Source organism: Calonectris borealis, chromosome Z (assembly GCF_964195595.1).
Source record: "Calonectris borealis chromosome Z, bCalBor7.hap1.2, whole genome shotgun sequence".
NCBI lineage: Eukaryota > Metazoa > Chordata > Aves > Procellariiformes > Procellariidae > Calonectris > Calonectris borealis.
This window is the reverse complement of record NC_134352.1, coordinates 56,607,323-56,631,120: the sequence shown is the minus strand read 5'-3', so window position 1 is coordinate 56,631,120 and position 23,798 is coordinate 56,607,323. Positions and strand designations below refer to the sequence as shown.

Sequence of the window (23,798 nt, the reverse complement as noted above, 5' to 3'; positions counted from 1 at the left end):
GCCACAGAAAATGAAATCAAGCCATAGCATATTGATAAAAGAGACTGTAATGACTTGCATGTTAGTGGTTCATTTTGTTGCTGGTTTCCTAAGAGAAGCTCAGAACTCATATCTGAAACTAGCTCGAAAAATTTTTGTACTTTAAAAATCTAAGTCAAGAGCCACATGCATTTTAAATTAAAGGACACAATAATTCTATTTTGTGATCTTTCTTTTCCATTCCATAGTCAGCCTATGAGTTTAATTACTGAGAATGAATTAAACAGATGACATATCAAAAAAACCTGAACCTACCCACTTTCTCCTTCTCCCTCCATTAAAATGGTCCAGTATTTTTATTATATTTGGTCTTGTACCTACAACATGTTACTGTATACATCACACTGAGAATACACAAACCTGTGCAAACAGTGCTGAGAAATGGGCAAGGCACATGTCCCATAGAGTTCCTTCCCTCTCCCTGGACTAGGTACTCAAGAGATTGCAAGCCACTGCAAACCAAAGCATAATTCTCAGACATCCTAAGAAACCAAGGCCAAGGTGAAAGCTATGCTTTGTCAGAAAACTTAAGAGCCTCTCAAGAAGTTCCTTCTTCTGTCAGCGCTTTATCTGTCCCAGCCAGGCAATCAATTAGACGATGCCACATGGCAATGTCTCTTTTTTAATTAGGAACAGTCCAACCTAAATAAAATAACCAAGATACAGCTAGCCACAGTTGTGCTCCCATAAATCAATATTCCAGGAGATGAAAAGCAAGCCTGTGAAGCTGACAGAGTAGCCTGGAACAATCAGAACACAGGTGGTAAGATACAGCCCCTAGGATACAGCGGAGATCCTCATTCACTGCTCAGTCCTAATCCCTGCTTGCCCTGCAGCAGTCTTCATTCTGTATTGGATAAGAATCACTGGTCCTCACTGCTCTGTTCTAGTTATTGCTTTTTAACCATTTGCCCATGGTCTGCTTAGGTTTCCATTCTAGCTCAAATCCAAATTTGCAGCACAGGCTCCTTAGATTGCTGGTTTCAGCCACTGGATGCTGGATGCTCTTGACAAGGGTTTTGAAACACTGCATTTCTTTGCTTCTTTGATTTGGATCATAATTTAACCTGATCATGATACCCAACTCTACCCTTGACCGTTGCCTAGGTCTGACCACTAGAACTGCCTATGTCTATTGCCAATGGAGATTTCAGTTATTTTAACTTCAGGGACAATATGAAAGTTACACTTTTTTTTTTTTTTCTGGAAAAATGCACTTTTCTCTTGTCTCCCCTGTACTCAAAAACACCTGAGTTAAGTCTGCTCAAATCTGAATAAACACTAAGACTATAAGCATAAATGATAAATGTTGTTGATGTATCCACTCGGGAATGCATGAAAAAAGATTCTGTTTCTTGCTGTATTATGCCTTCTGCTGTATTCTGACATTTTTTATTAGATCCACCTGATGTTTGTGTAGATAAGCACCACTGTAAAAGACCTTTGAAGTGCAAAATAAAGCCAATTATATTATAGAAGCACATGGCAGTCTGATCTATAAGATATGTGAATGTCGGTTTGGTAAAACACAGAGTTTAAAAAGAAACAGGGACCACTAAAAATGGGAGCTGCCTCTCACTGCAAATAGAATTCTTATGTTTTTCATAACAGAATTCTCATGTTCTTCATCATCCAGCTGCAGAAAGACCTAAAATTTTGGAGCAACAACACATGCAATGACACATGCCCTGACATAATTATAATAAGGTTGTTTTCAACACACGGAAACTTCTGGGGCAAATGAGTGCAGGCTGCTTATGCCTTTCCTTAAGAACTGGACTTTTAACCTCTGATGACTGGACATTATGTCCACCTCTCGCTTAGAACTATTTAGTACTTCACTGTTTGCAATGGACAAGTCACTCCATTGTTAACAGATGCCTTGATGCCTTTCCTTTAGGGTACCAGACATCTCATACTTCCCATTACTGTTATACAACTTTTCAACTGGGATAACAGAGGCCTGTTCATTTCTAAACTGCTTAAAATTAGACAGCTGAAAACTGCAACTTATGGCCAACCCTTCAGGTGGCTCGGTCCTGTTGCTTTTGAACTTCAGCTGCAGTTCACTGGAGCCAAGGAACACTGTCTTCACTCAGCATCTTACGGCAAAGAGCTAAGCATCGCATGGTATGCAGCTCAGAGACTTCAGATTGTTCATTTACCTAACTGTGAATTCCTATTTGTGAGTCAGAACTGTTCAGCTTGAAAGCCGCTGTAATTAAGCTGACATGCCATTCAGTGACCTTGGCATAATCCTAATGAGATCTAAGTCACAGACAACAATTACTGGAAAAATAGAGGTTCAAACAAAGGAGAAAGTACTAACATTTTCCGTGAGCAAGATCAATGTACTTTACAGCAGAGAATCTGTTATAATGAACTGTTTTATCAGCTAAGTCTCTTTATCCACCACAAAAAGTGGCTTGTACCTGGATAGTACATCTGGCAGCAGAATCAGGCAAACAAATTACTCTAGAAGATTAATTGACTGCAAAGTAAGGCCTTTACAGCATTTCTTTCAACAGAAAAAAACACAATGCAGGCATGCCCTTTAAAAAAGTCAGCAATCAATACTACTCCAGAGTCAGCTGAGTTTTGTAGTTCCCATTGTACGTTGGTGGTGAGGAAAAGCCACTTAACCACGCTGCTGTCATTCCCATTGATGGTCTCCTGCCCAAAGTGGGAAGTCAGTTTGGTTCTCTATTTGAGAGGTTATCAGCCCTTGAAACACAGGTATTTTCTTCTACTTACAGCTAACTGAAAAATGCATTTTAAAAGGAGGTTATCATTTGAGGGGTCTGTACAGCAACACTGAAAAAGCTTCCATGTTTAAGAATGCTTTTATATCATTGATGGCAGGTTTTATATTAAAAAAGGAAAATATATGTTTAATATCTTAATAAAACAAAGAGTTGTTAAGCAGATACTCTGAGATTTGTACAAAAATAATGACATTGTTAAGCAATAACAGCCATTTTTATTAGAAAAAGTCAAATGACAGGACAGGATATGCTGTTATGTTATTTTGGCTTTATTTAAAATGCACAAATCCAGTTGCCAATTGGAGTTTCAATGCAAGTTTAACAAGATGAGAGTCTTGTTTACAGCTCTAGCACAGTCAGCTTTAGTTATTCTTAGAGGGTATGGTGATACTTGCGCCTTGATTTCTGTTCAAGTATTTCTGAATCATCCAAGTTTCTTAAAAGAAATCCGTTATTTCTGTGAAAGAATTAGTGTCTTGCAACTTAGCTATTTGTAGTGGCCTAAACCAGTGTTACTCTTCGATACACCTCTAGCAACCTAATTAATGTTCTGCCAGATGGAATAATTCCTCAAAAATATGAGAGAAAAACTTGTAATCTTCCCCAACATGTGGGTTTTCTGAAACATCACCACTTAAACCAAAGGGCATCCACACTACGGATAACATATTTTTATTACCACAAACCAGGAAGACCATATACTTGTCGAGTAGCCAAGATTGAGATATTTTGTTTGCTGTTCTTACAGGCAGCAAATGGAGCCAGCGTGTTTTACATAAGAGATATTTTATGAAGAGATATTTATAACAAACAAAAATTGAGCTTTCTGAAATTGCAGTTCTCAAAAACTAAAATGTCTATTTGCATACACCTTGTGAAGCAAAACTAAGCAGAACAGGTTTTAAACAGCTTCTTTACGTAAGAATGCAATTCATACCTAGCTCCAGATTCTAACACATGCACTTGTGTGGAAAGCCAACAAGGCCAAACTTCACATTTCCTGGGATGGATCCCCTGTGAGATAGGTGTACGGGCCATGTAGTATACACCTGCATGCTTGTCAGGATGCATTTCATTAACTTTTCTTGAATAATGAAACAATGGCATGATAAAATCCACCTGACCTCCTCAATACTGCCAATAAGTTGTTCCAAGTGCTAATGACATTTTCCCCAGGAGTCCACGTTCAAGGACAGTCATGTATTCACTGTGAAGTGCTCAACGCCCTACAGAAAATTCAGCAGAAACACGCTGGGTATCTTTGTTGTAAGGACAGCCATCAAGCTCTTTGCTGCTTCCCTACCCTTCCATCACATTTCTCACCTCAGCCGCAAAGCTCTTACAGTTCATTTATAGCAAGGTTCAGTTTTTGCACCATGGGAACCAATGCATAAATTTAATAGATTCAAGTGCATTTTACAAGGTCATGATTAACTAGGAAAAAATACTTCTAATTTGTAACAGGTTTTTTTTCCTAGCAATTACAATATGTTCCAGAATTTTCCTGTCAAAAAATGGGGCTAATCTACAAAAATTGCCAAACATTTTTAAAATCAGGCTTACTGAAAACCACCCAGGATGTTTTACGATTCTGACAGTTCCTCCTCATACACTGTCAACAGGTACACTTGCAAGCCATCAAGATACTAACACTTTGCAAGTTACTACCTATTAGTTGAGTTGTAGTATACCATATGTATATAACCAGTCTTTTCCAAATGCAAAATAAAATGCATGTCTGACCTCAGGAGCTGTAGCATACTAAGTGTTCAGAAATTATGATTTACCATGGCTTTGCAGGTGGCCAGTAACATGCAAAGCTCTGGTAATACCATCATTTGAAATTGAATGCCTATATCCATAGATTAGCTTATCTTCTGACGTTACAAAATCTTGTATATAATTATATCAGCAAATGAAAAAAACTACAGTATTTTTTCCTAACTTGAGAAGTTGTTCATCAGCTCTTCATATCAACAACTGAACAAAGCTTAGATGACCAAACGTTGCTAGCCACTCTGTTATGACCAAAGCCAGAAGACAGAACCTCAGAACAGAGCATTTTATCTTATCCTGCAGGCCAATATAGATGAAAATACTCAAAAAAAAAAAAAAATAGAACAAATAAATAAATACAACACACTGTGCCTGCTCCTTACCAGGGAGAGATGTCTCATTTACTGTTTTAGCTTTCCAAAAACATATGTGTCTTTTCTACACAGGTCAAATACTTCACAACTTCCTGTGCAACTTTAAGTAACACATTTAAATTATTTTCTTCACCTGCATTTGTTTTTGAAGTGGTGACTGTTGGGGGTGGAGGGTGTTATGGCAATGACACAACGTTTTATCAGATCATGACCTTGAAAAAATTAAATTACTGTGAATTTACAGAATGGACAATTATTTTTCTGGGACTCAAATCAAAACATTTTTCTTTGTAAAGATTTTAATCAACTTAAAAAGAAAAGCCTATCTGTTAATAAATTAAGTCCACACTTCATTAAGAAAAATTGCATTTTGTCTAAACTATTAACTTCAGAAGGAAAAACATGCAGTTTCTGGAAAGTCTACTGATCAAGCAAGCCAAAATACTGAATGAGTTAATGCAAAGAACCCCAAGTACCATTCAAAAATGGTAAGAGTTCAAGCTATTTGATTCAGCTTACTCTTACCATAAAAAGGGATTTTAAAAGTAGGGATTTTTTTGGTTTTTTTTTTTTTTAAATGCCTTTCAATAAAAATGGAAGCTCATGGAATACATAGCACCACAGGTTATATATACCAAACCCATAGCAATGACTGAGATTCTGAAACACCAACAGAACATTTCTTGTATCTTCCCCAGTGTCATTCTAGGGGTAAAACAGAATAACCGAGTTTGTGATTTTCTTCAGAACTTCATAAAGATGACCTTGTTGTTTGTATGGTTCATGTCACTAGTCCAGTGAAGGAGGCTCTCAGGATCACTAAGACTGTACCTACATGGTCTTAGACAAAAATGAGCTGACTCTGCCTAAACTCTGAGCTTGCTGGATACATGCCACAATAGATCCAAATACCAGCTATCCATGATTAGTGTTGTGGACTGCTCCCGCTGCACAGAATTTCGCAAGGACTGTGAAGAGAAATCTTCACAACTAATACAAAATTGACTTAATCCTGTCTATAAAGGTTGAAAATAGGAAAAAAAAAAAAGCAAATTGCAGGTACGCATAAAACAAGAATAGCGAAAACTGGTGTATTGCGCTCATCACATAATGTAAAGTCTGCCAGCCTAATTTTCTTCTCTTCCTTGTGACAGCATGTCAAAGTCATACTAGACACCCATGTCCTTCCTCCCCATCCTCCAGAGAAACAAGCAGCAGCAGCAAGAAACACCCCATGTAGGCAGCAGGTTGTCTAAGAAGACACTGCACAGCATTCGTTTCCAGTCTCTGCCACCAGCATAGTCTGTTACAGAAATGTTCTACGTCCATACATCCCCAGACATGCTCTCTGTATCCACATCTGAGACATGATTCCCCCATTACATCTAAAAGGGAACATGCAGCTGCCTCACCCTGCTGCAACCTTGACTTGTGTGCTCTGAGCCATTAAAGGTCTCTTGCTTCTCAGTTACATTACGTACTATTGAAGGAAAAAACAGTATGTCAAGATAAGGCCTGAGAGACAGATAACCTACTAGCTTTTCTCATTTTTCTGGGAATATAAAGAGAGCACAGTTTTGTCTCACTCTCCTTCCTTTATAAAGACTGCATTTTTACTGCAACAACTTCTCATAGTTATTCATCCTTACCAAAGCAGTTCATTCCCATCTTTTGTTCCTCTTCAAAAACTCCTAACATCTTTGAGCTAAAATTGTATCAGAACTTCACAGTCATGGAAATCTCCAGGGGCTGGATGAACACATTCCTCCTTCCTATAAGCAATCAAGAATTTTCCTTATTCAGCTCACTTTAGTCTTCTCTGTCTCCCTCAGGTTCAGAGAGTGGCCAGGTATACCGTTTCCTTGCTGACCAGATACCATTTTTGCTTGATGGTGACGGAAGACCACACCAGCAAAACACAGCATAAACTAGAAGGATACTAACATTTTACCCTTAGTTCATCTGCAAAAGCCCATGGTGATGGATTCAGTGACCCATCTCTTCTTACATAATGGAAAAAAATAAAGTACCCAGATACTAGTATGATGAAAGAAGTAAAAGAACTAAAGTTAGTAAACAGAACCTGCTATGATGAGTTCATTTCTGCTGTCTTCTAAACCTTGCAAAGACTATTTGCAGCGTATGACCACTATGCATCTTGCACTGATCAGCGTAAAAGTGAAAAAAATTAACTCCAAAGCTTTTCACTGTGGGTGGCTGAAGGATGAGGGGAGAAGATGAGTTTCCAAAGAGGCCATCACCATTTTGCAAGATGTGTGATGATGCAGACTCAGTATTCGAGATTAGTGTTGCACTCAGTGGCCCTTCAGCGACTCTTGACAACCAGAAGCAGAAGTAGCAGAGACCTCTGCCTTCAGAGGAAATGTCAGCTCTCACAAATATGCATGACAGACTTTTGAGAACCTTATCACAATTAAAGCAGATCAACAATCTTGCAGATGTCTTGCTTTTAATTTGGAACCAAACTCTCCATTGATTCACTGAAATGCCATTTTCCCAACCCAGCCTTCACAGAGATTCATTTAACTGAGTTTAAACAGTCTGAGTTTAACTGGTGATATGTTGTATAATTTCAATCACACTGCCTGCAGAACTATCAATTATAATGATTTCTACAGTATTTGCTCAATCTGTATGTCTCTTTCCTTGACAAGTTATGCGATAATGGACCTGCTTCACTGGTGCAGACAAAATCAGTGTCACAACTTAGCAACTAACATTGTTAATTTACACAATGGATTCAGACCACGTTTGTCCAGGCATTCAAAAGCCAAGAGTCCTTGTGAGTCAGTCAGAGCTAAGTAGCCTTATTTCTCAACAGTGGCTCATTTTTAAAAAAGGACTCTTGATAATCTCAGAGTCTCAACATAAATATTCCTTAATTCAGTTTATGCATAGCCCACTCCTTTAAACAAACCAAGCAAACCTCATGTTCATGCCATCTACCAACTTCTGTAACAGATTACCATCAAATACCTTAAACAAGGTTCAACAAGTGTGTCTGAATCACTTGGAAACTGTAAGATCACAGGACTGAAACTTTGTCATACCAATTATGTAATGCCACTGGAAAGAAATCCATGCATTTTTGCAAGCAGGCAAAGCAGACTGTTCATGGAACAAAAGAAGCCTTGTCTTTTTCTATTATGTGACGACTCCTAATTAGAATCAATGATTTTTTACTGTGGCCCAGATAAGCTTGTTTGCATAGCTGTGATTTCTTAAAACAGAAATCTGAACGTTACTAGGAAAATACATCCATCTGCAGTACAACAGACCTTGAAGAACAGTGGCATTGCTTGATGTTTACATCTAATTAACCTTGGAGGCAATTTTGCAAATGTTAAACAGTAAAGAATATAGTAAAGAACCAAAGCAATTTAATTTTGTTTGAATATATTTATAGAAATGTACCAAGAGTACCCATAAAGGCACGTTGTCATCTTTTCCTTGAGCATGTGCCAGTTGATGACCAACAGAAAGCATTCAAAGAGGGAGAAAAGAGAGGGAGGGAAATTATTTATAACAACTCTTTGTATCAAGCACACTACTTCATGGACAGATGAGGAACATTACATTTCAACATTTCACGCAGAAACAGCTCTTAAAAAAGAATTTCTTACCACAGTGACATCTGTCTAAAATGATTCACTTGTGATCTTGAACTTTGTAATGATGTATGTTAATTCTCGAGAGACGAGTACTCATGGAATAAAGTTGCTATATGTCCTTAAAAATGATGGTAAGAAAGTACCAAACATAAATCAAAACAGTCTTTAATAGACAGGAAGAACAAGCACTTGAGTAGATAAAGGTGATATTAGAAAACAATCATCATGTGGCTATACTAACATTTAGCAAATGCAGATGCATTGAACAGAGCTAACTGAGTCCCAGGGCAGTTCTAGACAGAACAGTAACAGTATCCTCACTAGCTCCTCCTGAATTTCCTTTTCTCAGTTAGTTCAGCACTCTACACAGACACAGACTGCACCTTCACAGTGATTATCTCTAAAAAGACCTCTCTGTTTCCACGCAGCCTTGTTCAGAAAGGTTTGTTCAGCAGTTATTCAAGCCCTTATTATTCAAGCAGTTAACACAAGATCAACAGCAATTGCATTTCTGTAACAGAGGACTCCACTGCACTGGCTGTAGTGTTAATATCCTTGTCCAAGAAGCCTATTTCAACCATTTATGGGGAGAGTCCACTATAATCATGTTCTGAACAGTGCTTAATTTTTATACTGGCCAAGTCCTTTGGAAACCTATCCTGCAAGTATCTATCTGTAAAAGCAAACAAGCTTTTAGCATCTGCTAAATGCCACCCCAGCTAATTGGGACTACAATGGCAGTAAAACAGAATTGCTTCACAGATCAGAGTGAATCAAGCTGATTTTTGTCTTCCTCAGTGTTTGGGCTACTATGCCTGAGGCTGAAGGGCGACCTTACCGCTCTCTACAACTACCTGAAAAGAGGTTGTAGCGAGGTGGGTGTTGGTCTCTTCTCCCAAGCAGCAAGTGATAGGATGAAAGGAAATGGCCTCAAGTTGCTCCAGGGGAGGTTTAGATTGGATATTAGGAAAAATTTCTTCACCGAAAGGGTTGTCAAGCATTGGAACAGGCTGCCCAGGGAAGTGGTTGAGTCACCATCCCTGGAAGTATTTAAAAGACGTGTAGATGTGGCGCTTAGGGACATGGTTTAGTGGTGGACTTGGCAGTGCTAGGTTAATGGTTGGACTTGATGATCTTAAGGGTCTTTTCCAACATAAATGATTGTATGATTCTATGTAAATATGTGTATAAACCTGCATCCAAGACATGCCATTGAAATCAATGGAATCACTGAGTTGTCTGTCACTGACTTCAGGATTCTGCCTGGAAGAATCTCACTAAAGTCTATGAGACCTTGCTGTGCAATTTACCCTTTAAAAATTCACAGGACCAGTCCCTTCTCTTGATTCTTTTAAACATTAAGTCAGTAAAAATATCTTCAGAATGTATTTGCATTTGGTTTGCAAGATATTTAATTAGTGCAATCATATGTGCACAAAAAAGTACATGGCATTTTTCCATTTCTTAAATAGTCTGTACAAACAATCCAATGACTGTTCTATGATGCTTAATTCTCAACATTTGATTTTAAAGCCTATGTTGACAGATAAACCATCAGACTTAGATGTCTGGGAAGTTGTCCACAGAGTACCAAAAGCATTAATTAAACCTCTAATCCTTAGGAAATCAGTGTCAATCACCTGAATAAAAGTTGACAGTGTGTTTACCTTTGCTTAAAACTGTATTTCTTTTCTGAAAAACTAACTCTGCAATGCACAGTATAATCTATCAACTAGTTCCCTCTACTTCTCTCTTCCTTCCTTTAAAACAGAATCATGTTTTCTGGGAACGGTTTCTGTCTGTTTCTGTTGTGACTGTATCATAACTTGCATTTTCTGTTTTCTCATCAGATATTGTTAGGCTTTTCTATCAGTAAATGGAAAGCTTCATAATTTACTCACTCTGTTCCTGATATAGGTCCAGCCATCAACCAAACAGGGATGCTGAAAATGCAAAGTAAAATTGGCAGAAAAGAGCATAAGTTACCTAAAAAGATTTTGTGGCTTGGAGAGTAATCCAATTTCCAAATACTTCACACAGACGTGTTACAAAACCACAACCTTAGCATTAGCCCCCCAGCTTAGAATTCAAATAATTTTCTAGTTTAAAACCCTAGTATTAAACCAAACCAAACCAAACCAAACCAAAAAACAAAAACAACCTCTAAATTTTCTGCAATTGAAATTTTGGCAGATACAAAGTTTTATTTGGGATTCCACATTTCAAGTAGATGAAAATTTTAAGAGGGCTTCATTTTTTCAGTTTACCATTTATTTATAGTTTGGTACAGCAATGAACAAAATCTCAAAAATGTTCCATTAAAATCATGTTACAAAGAAATAAAATAAATAAAATATAATCTTTGTGCCTATCCACAAGCCCAAAGAGGTAATAAATTGAAACCTTTCCACACAAACATAAGTGTTTGTGCAATTAGGAATGTTCATTGTTATTTTTGGATACTTCACAGTCATGTTCTGGATTACAGTGAAATTAAAAAGATGCCTGTTTGAAAAAGTTCATTAAAAATCTGTCTTAAATTTTCCAAATATCTAAGTCAAAAGACAAGAAAAGCTGGTTCAAATACTTAACAGGAAAATCAAATTATTCATTAGAAAAACAAGAATAAAATTAGAGGTTTCATAAATTTTATTCTGTAACATAAAATATGGTTCTCTGGCTATCATTTTTCGCTGTTATTAGTTCTACATCTGCATGAAGAACGGAGTTTGCTTTGCATTTTTTAATGCATAAGGAGATGCTTTGATATTAAAGGTCAGTACTTTGGATACCATAAGTCTTCAGGTGCTCATGGAACTCAAGTGGAAGTTATGCATCTTAAGCAGCCACAGGAAAAACACGTCATTAAATTTTGAACTACGGGCGCATTATGTATACTGAAAGAATAACATTAAAAGAGCATTAGTACCATTGCTGAGAGGTAAGATTTATTAGCTTGAGCTAGATGCCATCTGATGTGATCACATGAGTTTGAGCTGTTTGTGGAGGCACACCCACAATTCATAATTTGTTTTTCCTTTAAACAGCTAAAACTTCATAACCAAAACTAGTAGGTTACTAAGATTGCACAAACTCTTCAACTTCACAAATTGCCATGTAATAAAGCGAGGCCAAGCATAGTCACCTACTATGGCTTCCCATATAAAATAAAATGCAGGACTCCATGAAATTCATGGGTTTTAAAATCAAAGTGCATTTTTTAGAACAAGAACCAATCTTCTAAAAATGGGCAGGAATGAAAAATACATCATAATTTTTCAGTACACAAAGAAAGAATATTGGATCAAATTGCCAAGACCTAATCTGAACACGCAGCTTCGGCAGCAAGTGCAGTTAAAACTGGAAAAAAAGAACCTGATTCACATTAAAACAACAATACGAAACAAATCTATCAGGACCAGTATGCAATTATTTTCCACTCCACCCTAGTTACCTTTGTACAGAGAGACAAGTATGTTCTGAGTTTCTGACCTTAAGAATGCTTGACTTTAGATCTGATTATCATGATTGTCATGTTTTATGTGCTGCTACCTGATTAATACTCACCCTACCACACTTTTATCTTCCAGAATCGAAGACTACTACTAATCCAGAATGAGAAGGAACTAATGACTAGAGTATGGCTTGTAGCTATAGTTTATCACTTCAGATTTTTGTTACGTAGATAAATAGAAACTAGTTCAGATGTGGCAAAACAAATGCTGAGGTCAAAGGAATATTCTACTTGGCCCTGTCTTTAACTATAAGCAGCACATCAAGTACTACAGTCCCAGCTGTTCTTCAAGTGTCTTCTCAAATGCATGATTTCATCATCACAGATCGATAACAGAGTAAAATGATTTTATGAAGTTCAGCTTATAATTAGTTGTGCATTTGATTCCGCATTATCTCTATTAGTGTTGCAATAGTACAGCTTAGAAGGAACCCTGACCTTGTATTTCTAAAACCTTGCAAAGCTTGTTGAACTATCACAGCAATCCATTGGGATATACAACACAGTATATAATAATACATTTTCAACACTCAGCTGTACGGAAACAAGCACTGCATGATAAATATACTGACTAGGACCCATTGCAATATGCTTAGTGAGAAGATTGTCTCTTGCAAAATGTTAGGAACCATCAACACATACAATGCTCACATAGTGACTAGTCTGTGATGTCACTAAGGTGGCTAGTGTAATTGGCTGCCTTCGGTTATAGGCTGTCTTGATACGTTACATTAACATAGTTCCTTCCATAGACTTCTGCTATATTCTCTGTAGTAAATCTGGTTGGTGGCAAAGCTGAAAGAGGAAGTAGAGAGTTTAAGGAGTATCAGGGAGTGTGAGAGGGAGATAGATTGGTGGAGCCAGACCCTACCATCCCTGAGGCAAGGGCAGCACATGGAGGCTCCACAAGAAGCGGAGGATCCCCTGCCCTCTTGTCGCCAGGCAGAAGGCGGGGACCAAAGAGATGGGGGGGAATGGAAACAGGTCCCTGCTCAGGGCGCCAGGCGAATCCCCGCCTGGCCTCCCTCATCTTCCCCGTTGCCCATACACAACAGATATGGAGCCCTGGAACTTGAGGGCCAGGCAAATGAGGATGTAGATGAAGGTCCATCCAGGGGGTTGCCCAGGGTGAGTCAGTCAGCCCCACGCATTACGACTGCCTCTGCTAAGAAAAAAAGGAGGGCAGTTGTCATAGGTGATTCCCTTCTGAGGGGACAGAGGGCCCAATTTGCCGGCCAGACCCATCCCACAGGGAAGTCTGCTGCCTCCCTGGGGCCCAGGTTAGAGAAGTTACTAGGAAAGTCCCTGGTCTGGTACAGGCCTCCGATCACTACCCGCTACTGGTTATAGCAGGCGGCAGCAAGGAGGTTGCAGAGAGAAGTCCCGAAGGGATCAAAAGGGACTTCAGGGCACTGGGGCGACTGGTGGAAGGATCGGGAGCACAGGTAGTGTTTTCCTCGATCCCTTCAGTGGCAGGGAGGAACACTGAAGGGAACAGGAAAACTCATCGGATCAACACATGGCTTAGGGGCTGGTGCCATCAGCAGAATTTTGGCTTCTTTGACCAGGGGGAGGTTTACACGGCACCGGGCCTGCTGGGGACGGACGGAGTTCAGCTGTCTCACAGGGGGAAAAGGATTCTCGCCTATGAGGTTGGCGGGGCTCATTGGGAGGGCTTTAAATTAGGTTCGAAGGGAGAAGGGGATAAAACCAGGCTCACTAGAGAAGAGCCTAGGGACCGCACGCCAATCTCGGGGGAGAAATCGGCAGCCCAGCTCAAGTGCATCTATACCAATGCACGCAGCATGGGCGGCAAACAGGAGGAGCTGGAAGCCATTGTGCAGCGGGGTAGCTATGACTTAGTCGCCATCATGGAAACATGGTGGGATGAGTGTCACGATTGGAGTGCTGCAATGGATGGCTATAAGCTCTTCAGAAGGGACAGGTGAGGAAGGAGAGGTGGTGGGGTAGCCCTGTACGTTAGGGAGTGCTTTGACTGTCTAGAGCTCAATGGTAGTGATGACGAGGTCGAGTGCTTGTGGGTAAGGATGAGGGGGAAGGCCAACAAGGCAGATATCCTGCTGGGAGTCTGTTATAGACCACCTAGCCAGGATGAGGAGGCAGACGAAATATTCTACCAGAGGCTGGCAGAAGTCTCACAGTCGCTAGCCCTTGTTCTCGTGGGGGACTTCAACTTTCCCGACATCTGCTGGAAATACCACACAGCAGAGAGGAAACAGTCGAGGAGGTTCCTGGAGAGTGTGGAGGATAACTTCCTGACACAGCTGGCAAGTGAGCCTACCAGGGGAGTGCCTTGCTTGACCTGCTGTTCACGAACAGAGAAGGGCTGGTGGGAGATGTGGTGGTCGGAGGCTGGCGTGGGCTTAGCGACCGTGAAATGATAGAATTCTCAATACTTGGTGAAGTAGGGAGGGGGGCCAGCAAAACCCCTACCGTGGACTTCCAGAGGGCAGACGTTGGCCTGCTCAGGACGGTGGCCGAGAGGGTCTCTTGGGAGACAGTCCTGAAAGGCAAAGGGGTCCAAGAAGGCTGGACATTCTTCAAGAAGGAAGGCTTAAAGGCGCAGGAGCGGGCTGTCCCCATGTGCCATAAGAAGAACGGAAGGGGAAGACGTCCGGCCTGGCTGAACGGGGAGCTCTGGCTGGGACTCAGGGAAAAAAGGAGAGTTTACCACTTGTGGAAAAAGGGGCAGGCAACTCAAGAAGAGTACAGGGATCTCGTTAGGTCGTGCAGAGAGGAAATTAAGAAGGCAAAAGCCCAGCTAGAATGCAATCTGGCCACTGTCCTAAGAGACAACAAAAAATGTTTTTACAAATATATTAATGACAAAAAGAGAGCCAAGGAGAATCTCCATCCTTTATTGGATGGGGGGGGGGGACATTGCCACCAAGGACACGGATAAGGCTGACGTACTTAATGCTGCCTTTGCCTCAGTCTTTAATAGTCAGACCAGTTATCCTCAGGGTATTCAGCCCCATGAGCTCGAAGACAGGGACAGGGAGCAGCATAAACCCCCCATAATCCAAGAGGAAGAAGTTAACGACCTGCTATGCCACCTGGATGCTCACAAGTCTATGGGGCCAGATGGGATCCACCTAAGAATACTGAGCGAGCTGGCAGAGGAGCTTGCCAAGGCACTCTCCATCATTTACCAGCAGTCCTGGTTAACAGGGGAGGTCGTGGATGACTGGAGGCTTGCCAATGTGACGCCCACCTACAAGAAGGGCCAGAAGGACGATCCGGGGACATACAGGACTGTCAGCCTGACCTCAGTGCCAGGGAAGATTATGGAGCACTCAGAAGGCATGTGCAGGACAACCAGGGGATCAGGCCCAGCCAGCACGGGTTCATGGAAGGCAGGTCCTGCTTGACCAACCTGATCTCCTTCTATGACCAGGTGACCCGCCTCGTGGATGAGGGAAAGGCTGTAGATGTGGTCTACCTGGACTTCAGTAAAGCCTTTGACACTGTCTCCCACAGCATTCTCCTAGAGAAGCTGGAGGCTCACAGCTTAGACAGGTGCACTCTTTGCTGGGTAAAAAACTGGCTGGACGGCTGAGCCCAGAGATTGTGGTGAACGGAGTTAAATCCAGTTGGCGGCCGGTCACGAGCGGTGTTCCCCAGGGCTCAGTTTTGGGGCCGGTCTTGTTCAATATCTTTATCAATGATCTGGATGAGGGGATTGAGTGCTCCCTCAGTAAGTTTGCAGACGACACCAAGCTGGGCAGGAGTGTTGATCTGCTTGAGAGTAGGAAGGCTCTGCAGTGGGACCTGGACAGGCTGGATCGATGGGCCGACGCCAATTGTATGAGGTTCAACAAGGCCAAGTGCCGGGTCCTGCACTTCGGCCACAACAACCCCAGGCAACGCTACAGGCTTGGGCAAGAGTGGCTGGAAAGCTGCCCGGAGGAAAAGGACCTGGGGGGGCTGGTTGACAGCCAGCTGAACATAAGCCGGCAATGTGCCCAGGTGGCCAAGAAGGCCAACGCATCCTGGCCTGTATCAGAAATAGTGTGGCCAGCAGGAGCAGGGAGGTGATCGTGCCCCTGTACTCGGCACTGGTGAGGCCGCACCTTGAATACTGTGTTCAGTTTTGGGCCCCTCACTACAAGGAGGACATTGAGGTGCTGGAGCGTGTCCAGAGGAGGGCAACGAAGCTGGTGAAGGGCCTGGAGCACAAGTCTTATGAGGAGCGGCTGAGGGAACTGGGACTGTTTAGCCTGGAGAAGATGAGGCTGAGGGGAGACCTTATCATGCTCTACAACTACCTGAAAGGAGGTTGTAGCGAGGTGGGTGTTGGTCTCTTCTCCCAAGTAACAAGTGATAGGACAAGAGGAAATGGCCTCAAGTTGTGCCAAGGGAGTTTAGACTGGACTTTCGGAAAAATTTCTTTACTGAAAGAGTGGTCAGGCCTTGGAACAGGCTGCCCAGGGAAGTGGTTGAGCCACCATCCCTGGAAGTATTTAAAAGACATGTCAATGCGGTGCTTAGGGACATGGTTTAGTGGGCATGCTGGTGTTGGGTTGATGGTTGGACTTGATAATCTTAGAGGTCTTTTCCAACCTTAATGATTCTGTGATTCTGTGGTTCACATAATAGATGTGTATTTGGCATTTTTCCTTCCCTGCTTGGTCTACTGGACTGCTTTTTATTACTCTGCAGACTGCCGTGGACATCGACTTTCACTTTAGAGAAAGAGGCATCCTACACGTAGAAGCAGAAAATAAATTATAGAAAGATCCTAGGTGGACAAATAAAGATTACCAATGGATTGTTTTGATTTATCACTTAAATGCATAAATTCATACAGGTTTGGTGAAAAGTTTCAGATTTCTTTTGCATAATTTGTTGTTAATTACAGAAATCATACTTCATTATCATCTTGCCCGAAGTGTTCTCCCTAATACCTCACTTAAAATCTCAGTTTAAAACCTTAAATTGTATTGATATGATTGTAAATTTCACTGCTTGGTGAGAAAAGTGTGAAGTCTGGCTGAAGTACAGTTTCGTAAATATATTGAGAGACTTCCACACCACGGCCCCTTGGCATTAGAAAGCCAAACATGTTTTTCCAAATTCACACAATTTGTGAAATGGTAAAGGAAGAAAGCATCAAGCTGTTTCACTGAAACCCTGCTAAAGAATGCCATTTCTGCGTGCTTGTCCCAAGAAAGGGGGCTTATGTTCCAGATTTACACCCTTATGAGGGTTATAATGTCACCCTGCATGTTTCTACATTTCATTACACTTCTAAATATGAAAGCAAGATAAACATGTGGCTGCTGCTTCTGATATGCAAACTTCTTGGCACTATCCAGCAATACTTGCTGAAGTTCAGTAAAATTAATCACACTTTTTCATGTTTATGAAAGCAATCACTCTTTGAGAAGCTAATATAGACACCTCTCATTTTTTTGTGACACAGGATGACGTGGCACACAGTTTAGGTTTAATAATCTCAAAAATGTTATCGTATGAAGTACCTTATCCACTTAAACATTAATATATTTATCATCAGTGAATGATGATTCGTTCAAAGCTAAGGACTCGTCAAGGAGGCCTCATAATCATGAGGAGGTCACTGTAAGCACCCTTTCTGAGGGGCAGGGAGTATAGAGTGCTACTAACACAATGTTTTCCCCAGTCTTACTGGATCCCTCATCATAATTCTCCTACTAGAAAGACCCTGGGTACTTGTATTACTCTTTTTTTCAGTGCTCTTTCACCATTCCTGCCCTCTTTCTTCATACTGTTGTCTGTCCTCACTCATCTGCTGATGTCTGTCTCCGTCTCTTTTTTCCCATGTGCTATTCCCTTGAAAAATTACTTTCTTGACTCTTAATAATTCTTTTTTCTCCTTCTCTCTCTCCCCACAAAGCTCATGAGAAATCCCTGAGGAGGTACTGAAATTAATGGTAAATTGTGATCCAATATGTCTGGAAAGGAGAGAAGAGAATATTACTGAATTTAAAAAAAATATTCGGAGAGCAGAGATCCTGAGTTCAGGCTCTGCTGTGACAAAAGGGAAGGATAAAGAGTCCTCCTAGGGTAGTGACTAGTGAAAGAAGTGAAAAGTGAAAAAAAAGTGAAAGAAAAAAATTTCCTCTATCTACTGTACAAGCAAACATCTACATTATGCTAAGAAAATTATTCAACTAGGCACACACTGAAATAGACTCCTAGCACCAATTTATATTTCATAACATATAAACAAATTTTTTTCTTCCAAGTGAATAATAATCAGCAGTTATTTCCAGAAATTATATATTCATTGTTTTGTTAGATTATGCTGAGGACTGGAAACAGCACTGGTGAGGCTGCTTTCTGCTGACACTAAATACGCACTTAGTAAGGGTAAGCTAATCGTCATTCAAAATACAGACCATATGTAAGGCCAGTCAAGAATCTGAATTACAGAGATTATAGATGGTTCACTGGAGTCTAAACATAAACTGATTCCAGGGTTTACTGGCTAGATTGTTACCCCATGTGATTACATACGTGTGAGATTGACTTGCAGTGACCCTAAGAAAAACAGCAAGAAAAACATGACTTTGAGGGTTGAATGCTCACTGCTAGAATCTGCGAACAGAGAAATTGTTATATGTTTTATTCCTACCGTATTCATGGAAACAGGGCTGTGGGTCTGTTTTTTGTTAGTAATGAAACAATCAACTGCTTAAAAAATACCCAACTCTTCTCAGTTTGTCATGGTAACATTATGCAAGATCCTGAAAATTCCTCAAGTCAAAAAGGAGTAACACGATGCAAGAATATGTCAGGATAAATTCTGCCATTTATTCCGCAGCATTTTTCCCGCATATATCCTTTATGCAGGTACTTAAGTACTGATGGTACTTAAGTTTTGCTTTATGAAGTTCTACCATGCCACTTTTGCAGTCTACAGTAAAAGTTTATAAATTTAGAAAATAAAATTTTGTCTAATTCTATCTGTTGGTTCATATTAAATTAAAGAATACCTTTCCTTTCTATCTAGGTGGAAAGATGGAGCAGTCATTCATTCATATAGACTAGTTAAAAAAGCACACCATTAACTAGGAAAAACAAAGGCAGAATTACAACTTTTCTGTATTTTCATGAGTAATACAGAGGCTTTTATTGTAAGAGAGACAGAATTCAGACTTACTGTGCATTTGTTCGGCTTCTCTCCTGAGTGGACTCTCATGTGAATCAGCAGTTTATAACGGGCATTAAATGGCTTGTACCTTCGTGGGCACCCTGCCCAGAAGCAAGTGAAGTCCTCTCCCTTCCTCTGGTCTATATGGATCTTCTCTATGTGCCGCACAAGTTCCTCTTGCTGGTCATACAGTGCACCACAGTCAACCCAGCGACAGCCATGCTTGCCATTGAAATCATCTAGCTCACCATCTTCGTCAAGCAGGGAGCCTGGGGCAGAAGGAGGCACAGGCAGTGGGTGAATGTGACTGGGGAGACTGTGTGGATGCCGGTGCTGGTGAGCATGGTATGGTGGGGGTGGCCCTTGTGGAGGAGGTGGTGGCAGCAGGGGTGGAAGAGGCACGTCGACCGTATGGCCTGAGAAGTCATCCAGCCGCTCATTTTTCAGGACGCGCACCGCCTGGTTGTCCACAGGCAGCACGCCCTGCTGGATCACCATGTTACTTGTGGTGGCCATCTGCAAGCTGGCTTGCTCCAGCTGCTGCATCCGCTGGTACTCACCTGCCCCATTCTCAACGTACCCTGGGAAGGTGACGTTGCCATTAGCCATGAGAAGGCCTTTCTGGGCAGTTGGAATAGAGCAATTTTGGGGTATACAGCTTCCTCTCACTCCCAAAAAATGTCCATAGACCTCAGGCTGTGGGGAGACATTTGCTGGTGATGTCCTGGAGCTGTTGATGTAGGCCACCAGAGAGGTTGGGGATGTACGGATGATTGTATTGAAGTCGATCCCAATGCCGTCAGACAGAGGAGATGATAGAGAAAGTGCTCTCTTTTTGGAGCGGGCTGATTGAGACCGGGCTGAGGAATGGCGAGGACTAGAGTAAGGGGAATGCTTATTTTCCATGCCATATAAGTAGGATGGTAACGAGTTAGAGACGCAGTTACTGGACACAGATGTTCCAGGTGAAAAATTTAGTAAGTCCCCCAGCTCACTGCCGTTTTGTAAACCTTGGTCAGGAGGATCAGAGGGAAATGTCCTGTACCCATGCGACCACTCTTGCTTAACACTCAAGGTGGGCTGACTTTCTGACAAGCTTAACGTTGTAGAGGCCAGAGACTCACGTGGCAAGAGCGACCTGGAATAAAGGCACAATAAATAAGTAAGCAGTTAGACAATTTAGCAGTGGCTCATCTACCTTCATACACACAAAAAATTAAAGAAACGCTACATGTGAGAAAAATTCTCCCTAATTTTAGGTACTCAACTTTAGCACTCTCAGTTAACGTACCAGCAGGCATACACAGGCAATACATATGTAACAAGGTCACTTTGGAAACCAACTTTAAAACGTCAAGATTTTGAAGAAAAGCTGCTGGAAAGGTTCTTGATATATACTGCAGAAATCAAAGCAAATTTTTTCATTAACTGTGGTGTAAATACATTTGGGCTTCTGAAGCCAAAGCATTATGCTCCCACCTTGTATAAAACTCATATTGATTTGAGTTGACTATTATTTTTGCTGGCAAAGAACGGGAAGAAAACTGATTAATAAAGAATAAATATTTAACCTGAATGACTTTGCCAATTGTAATGCATACAAATAGTATTCTCTACAGAAATAGCTCAAGTTTATAAATACAGATAATATCTAACTTTACAAAACAAACAAAATAAACAAATAATGTAGAAGAACTGGTTGAAGGGGTTTATTTAGTTTTGATTTGATGATGTATCTACCTCCGAGTCAGCAATCAAAATTTTTCACAGAAGTGTAATCTTGCTGTTACCATTGTTTTTTCACAGAAATATTATGAAACTTGTTTACGCTGCAAATGTCCTATGGGTAGCTTAAAAAAAGAACTCATAACCTCTTAACAATACCGTTTTCTATAGAAAGTATAAAAGGGAAATACAAGCACATCAGGGGCCCTGATTCATGGCTGCAAATGCTGGATAGAGGCCAAGTGGATTTATGTCTTTATGTTTCCAGTTCACATCTTGGCAGACGTGGATTTCCTGTCAGCCAGTGGTGCTATTAGTATATTAATTTCTATTTTTAAGGGTCTCTAACAGTAGGAAGAACCAAGTATGTATCTAGATAAACCTGGAGATCTCACAGACACAGAAGCCTCTGCATCTTATGTTTTAGGGCTTAATTCCTGGATTTATTATTTTCACAATACACTTTTGAAGAAGCATGGAATTTCAATGGTAGATCAAGTACATCATAGGAAAATTGGTTTCTCTTCTAAATCTAAAATGCATTTTTTAAAGTGGACAAGTCGATCACTGCTTCTCAGCTTCTCACACAAAAAACAAGATACACAATAGTTCCTCCTATCATACAAAGACTCCAGGAGGTCAAGTTAACTTAAAAAAAGACAGCTAATAAGTGTTAACAGGTACCTTAAATACAGGTGTTGAAAAGTATTTCTTAAAGCTCTAAGTAAACAGTATATGAAATATTTACATGCAATAAACCAAAGGAACTGTCATGTAGGCAAGGAATAATGTATTCTTATTTACAAAGGTAAGTTCCTATAGTCAGTTATTTATAATTATTTTACTGCATGGTTTTATATCACCACAAACTTCAAACTTCTAAAAGAGAAAGTATGCACCATAAAGAAAATTAATAAAAACAAATCTCATCTCTTTCTTGATACAGACACAGTTGCAGTAAGCACCTTTGAGGAGGCACTTCTACCTATTTTACTTGCTGCTTTTTTTTTAATAGGGAAGCAGGTTTTGATGTCTACTCAGGGTAAGCAATATTGCAGTTGCTTCTGAATTCTGCAAGATTTTCTCATAGACACTGCTTCAGGAAAGAAGGATCCTTGGGACAGATCTGTTAAGGCTCATGCATCGCATGTCTGCACCATAGCCCTACTGCAGTGACTGCAGCTTCGGTGGAGATACATGAAAATGCTTAATTTAAGAATTGCTGGTAGGCTAAAAATGGGGATCTGAATCCCATTTCAACAACATCAGTCCCAACAACCCAAGAGAGCAAGAACAGAACCTAAACAATGGCTCTGGAGATATTCCCAGTGAATATGGCAATATTTACCAAATTTCCATGATTTTGCTTGGTAAATCGACTTTTCACCTCAGAGATCTGTGGATTATCTTTCAATTAGATCAGCAAGGTTGAAAGAATATATGAAAACACTAGGTAAAACCATTCAGGCAAGAAAAATGTATATAGCTTTCCACATTCAGTTCTAGCCACAGAGGTTAAAGCTGAAAAATCACAGTGTCTTTGTTATATCTTATTCTGCCCAACACAGGAGCACTTCCTGAGCGATGGGTTTTTTTCCTACTACTTAATATTACAGCATTTTCCAGCACTTGAAAGTGAACCAACATGAAGAAAGAAAAGTCAGTTTGCAGTCACTTTGGTTTAAGGGCTGGATCGGGCTGCAAGAACACAGCCCGGTCATTGCCGAAGAGCTGGAGGAGGGCAATTGGTGCTCAGGGCACCGTGGCTGCCCCCTCAGCCCCTTTTTGTCTAGAGGGGAAGCTTGGCACAAGCTGAGGGAGAGAGGAAGCAGTTTGCAGGTGCTATGTCTGCGCACTGAGACAGCTCACCAACAGCGAAAACGTAGCTGTAAATATCACCCAGCCTTGCTATGGTGACCTATGGGATAGATGGGTGAATGCTCCTTTGCTCAAGATACTTGCTTTGTAATGGGTGGTTGATTTGCCGTGTCAGAATAGGAAACATCCTGTTTAGATTGAATGTCAGTATAGGGTACTGTTATGGAGGCTATGTTACTCCATCAGGGTTTAAATGGCACTTTCAAAACAGAGCACTGAAGAAAAGCACGATTAACATGCTGACTACAATTTGCATTGAGTGAAATGAGAAAAATGAGATTGCTCTATCAGGTCAATCTTGTGTAAGGTTTAGATCTAAAGGTATAATTATTTATGAAAAAAATTGGTTCAGGCTGTTGGGTCTGTTATCAATGGGCTTTGTTAAAGCACAGTTCATTATAGGGCAGTTAAATCATGTTAGTACACTGTGACCCCCAATACAGATCCGCTGCCTTCAACAGAGCAAGAAAGTAAGTAAGGTTTGATTTTCCCATGCTAGGCTCTATATATTTATATCTGGAAAATATAGTAGGGGGCTTTTTTACCAGTTTGATTACTTAAATTTTTATTTTCTCTTTTATAAGTAGGGGAAAAAAATCATGCATCAATATAACAAGTCTATTTTTGTAATGTCAAGAATTTTAATCAGATGCATAGTAGGACCATTCGAAAAGCTACTAATGCCTAACACAAAGGGACATACCCATCTAGTGAAGCTGAAGAAAAACCGCATTTTAAAATAAAATAAAATAAAATAAAAAGTTGGCCCAGAATTTCAAGTATACAATAAGTAAGAGCCAGATAATCTGAGGAAGTCTGGTTCTCACTTAAGCCTCTAAATTCAAAAGTAACAAAGATTCCAGCTCCCAAAACAAAGAAAATTTCTTTAAAACCCAGCCCACACTGTGACTAAGTAGTTTTCTGGGGCAAAAGAAA

At 40.6% G+C, this 23,798-nt stretch overlaps 1 protein-coding gene across 1 annotated transcript in view; it reads right to left on the bottom strand.

Annotated features, from left to right (window-relative positions):
- Positions 1 to 23,798, bottom strand: part of GLIS3 (GLIS family zinc finger 3) — a 186,728-nt gene that overhangs the window by 127,534 nt on the left and 35,396 nt on the right. Inside the window, exon 3 of the mRNA XM_075136275.1 lies at positions 19,269 to 20,397. Coding sequence (XP_074992376.1) covers positions 19,269 to 20,397 — 1,129 coding nt within the window. The remainder of the gene's footprint in view (positions 1 to 19,268; positions 20,398 to 23,798) is intronic.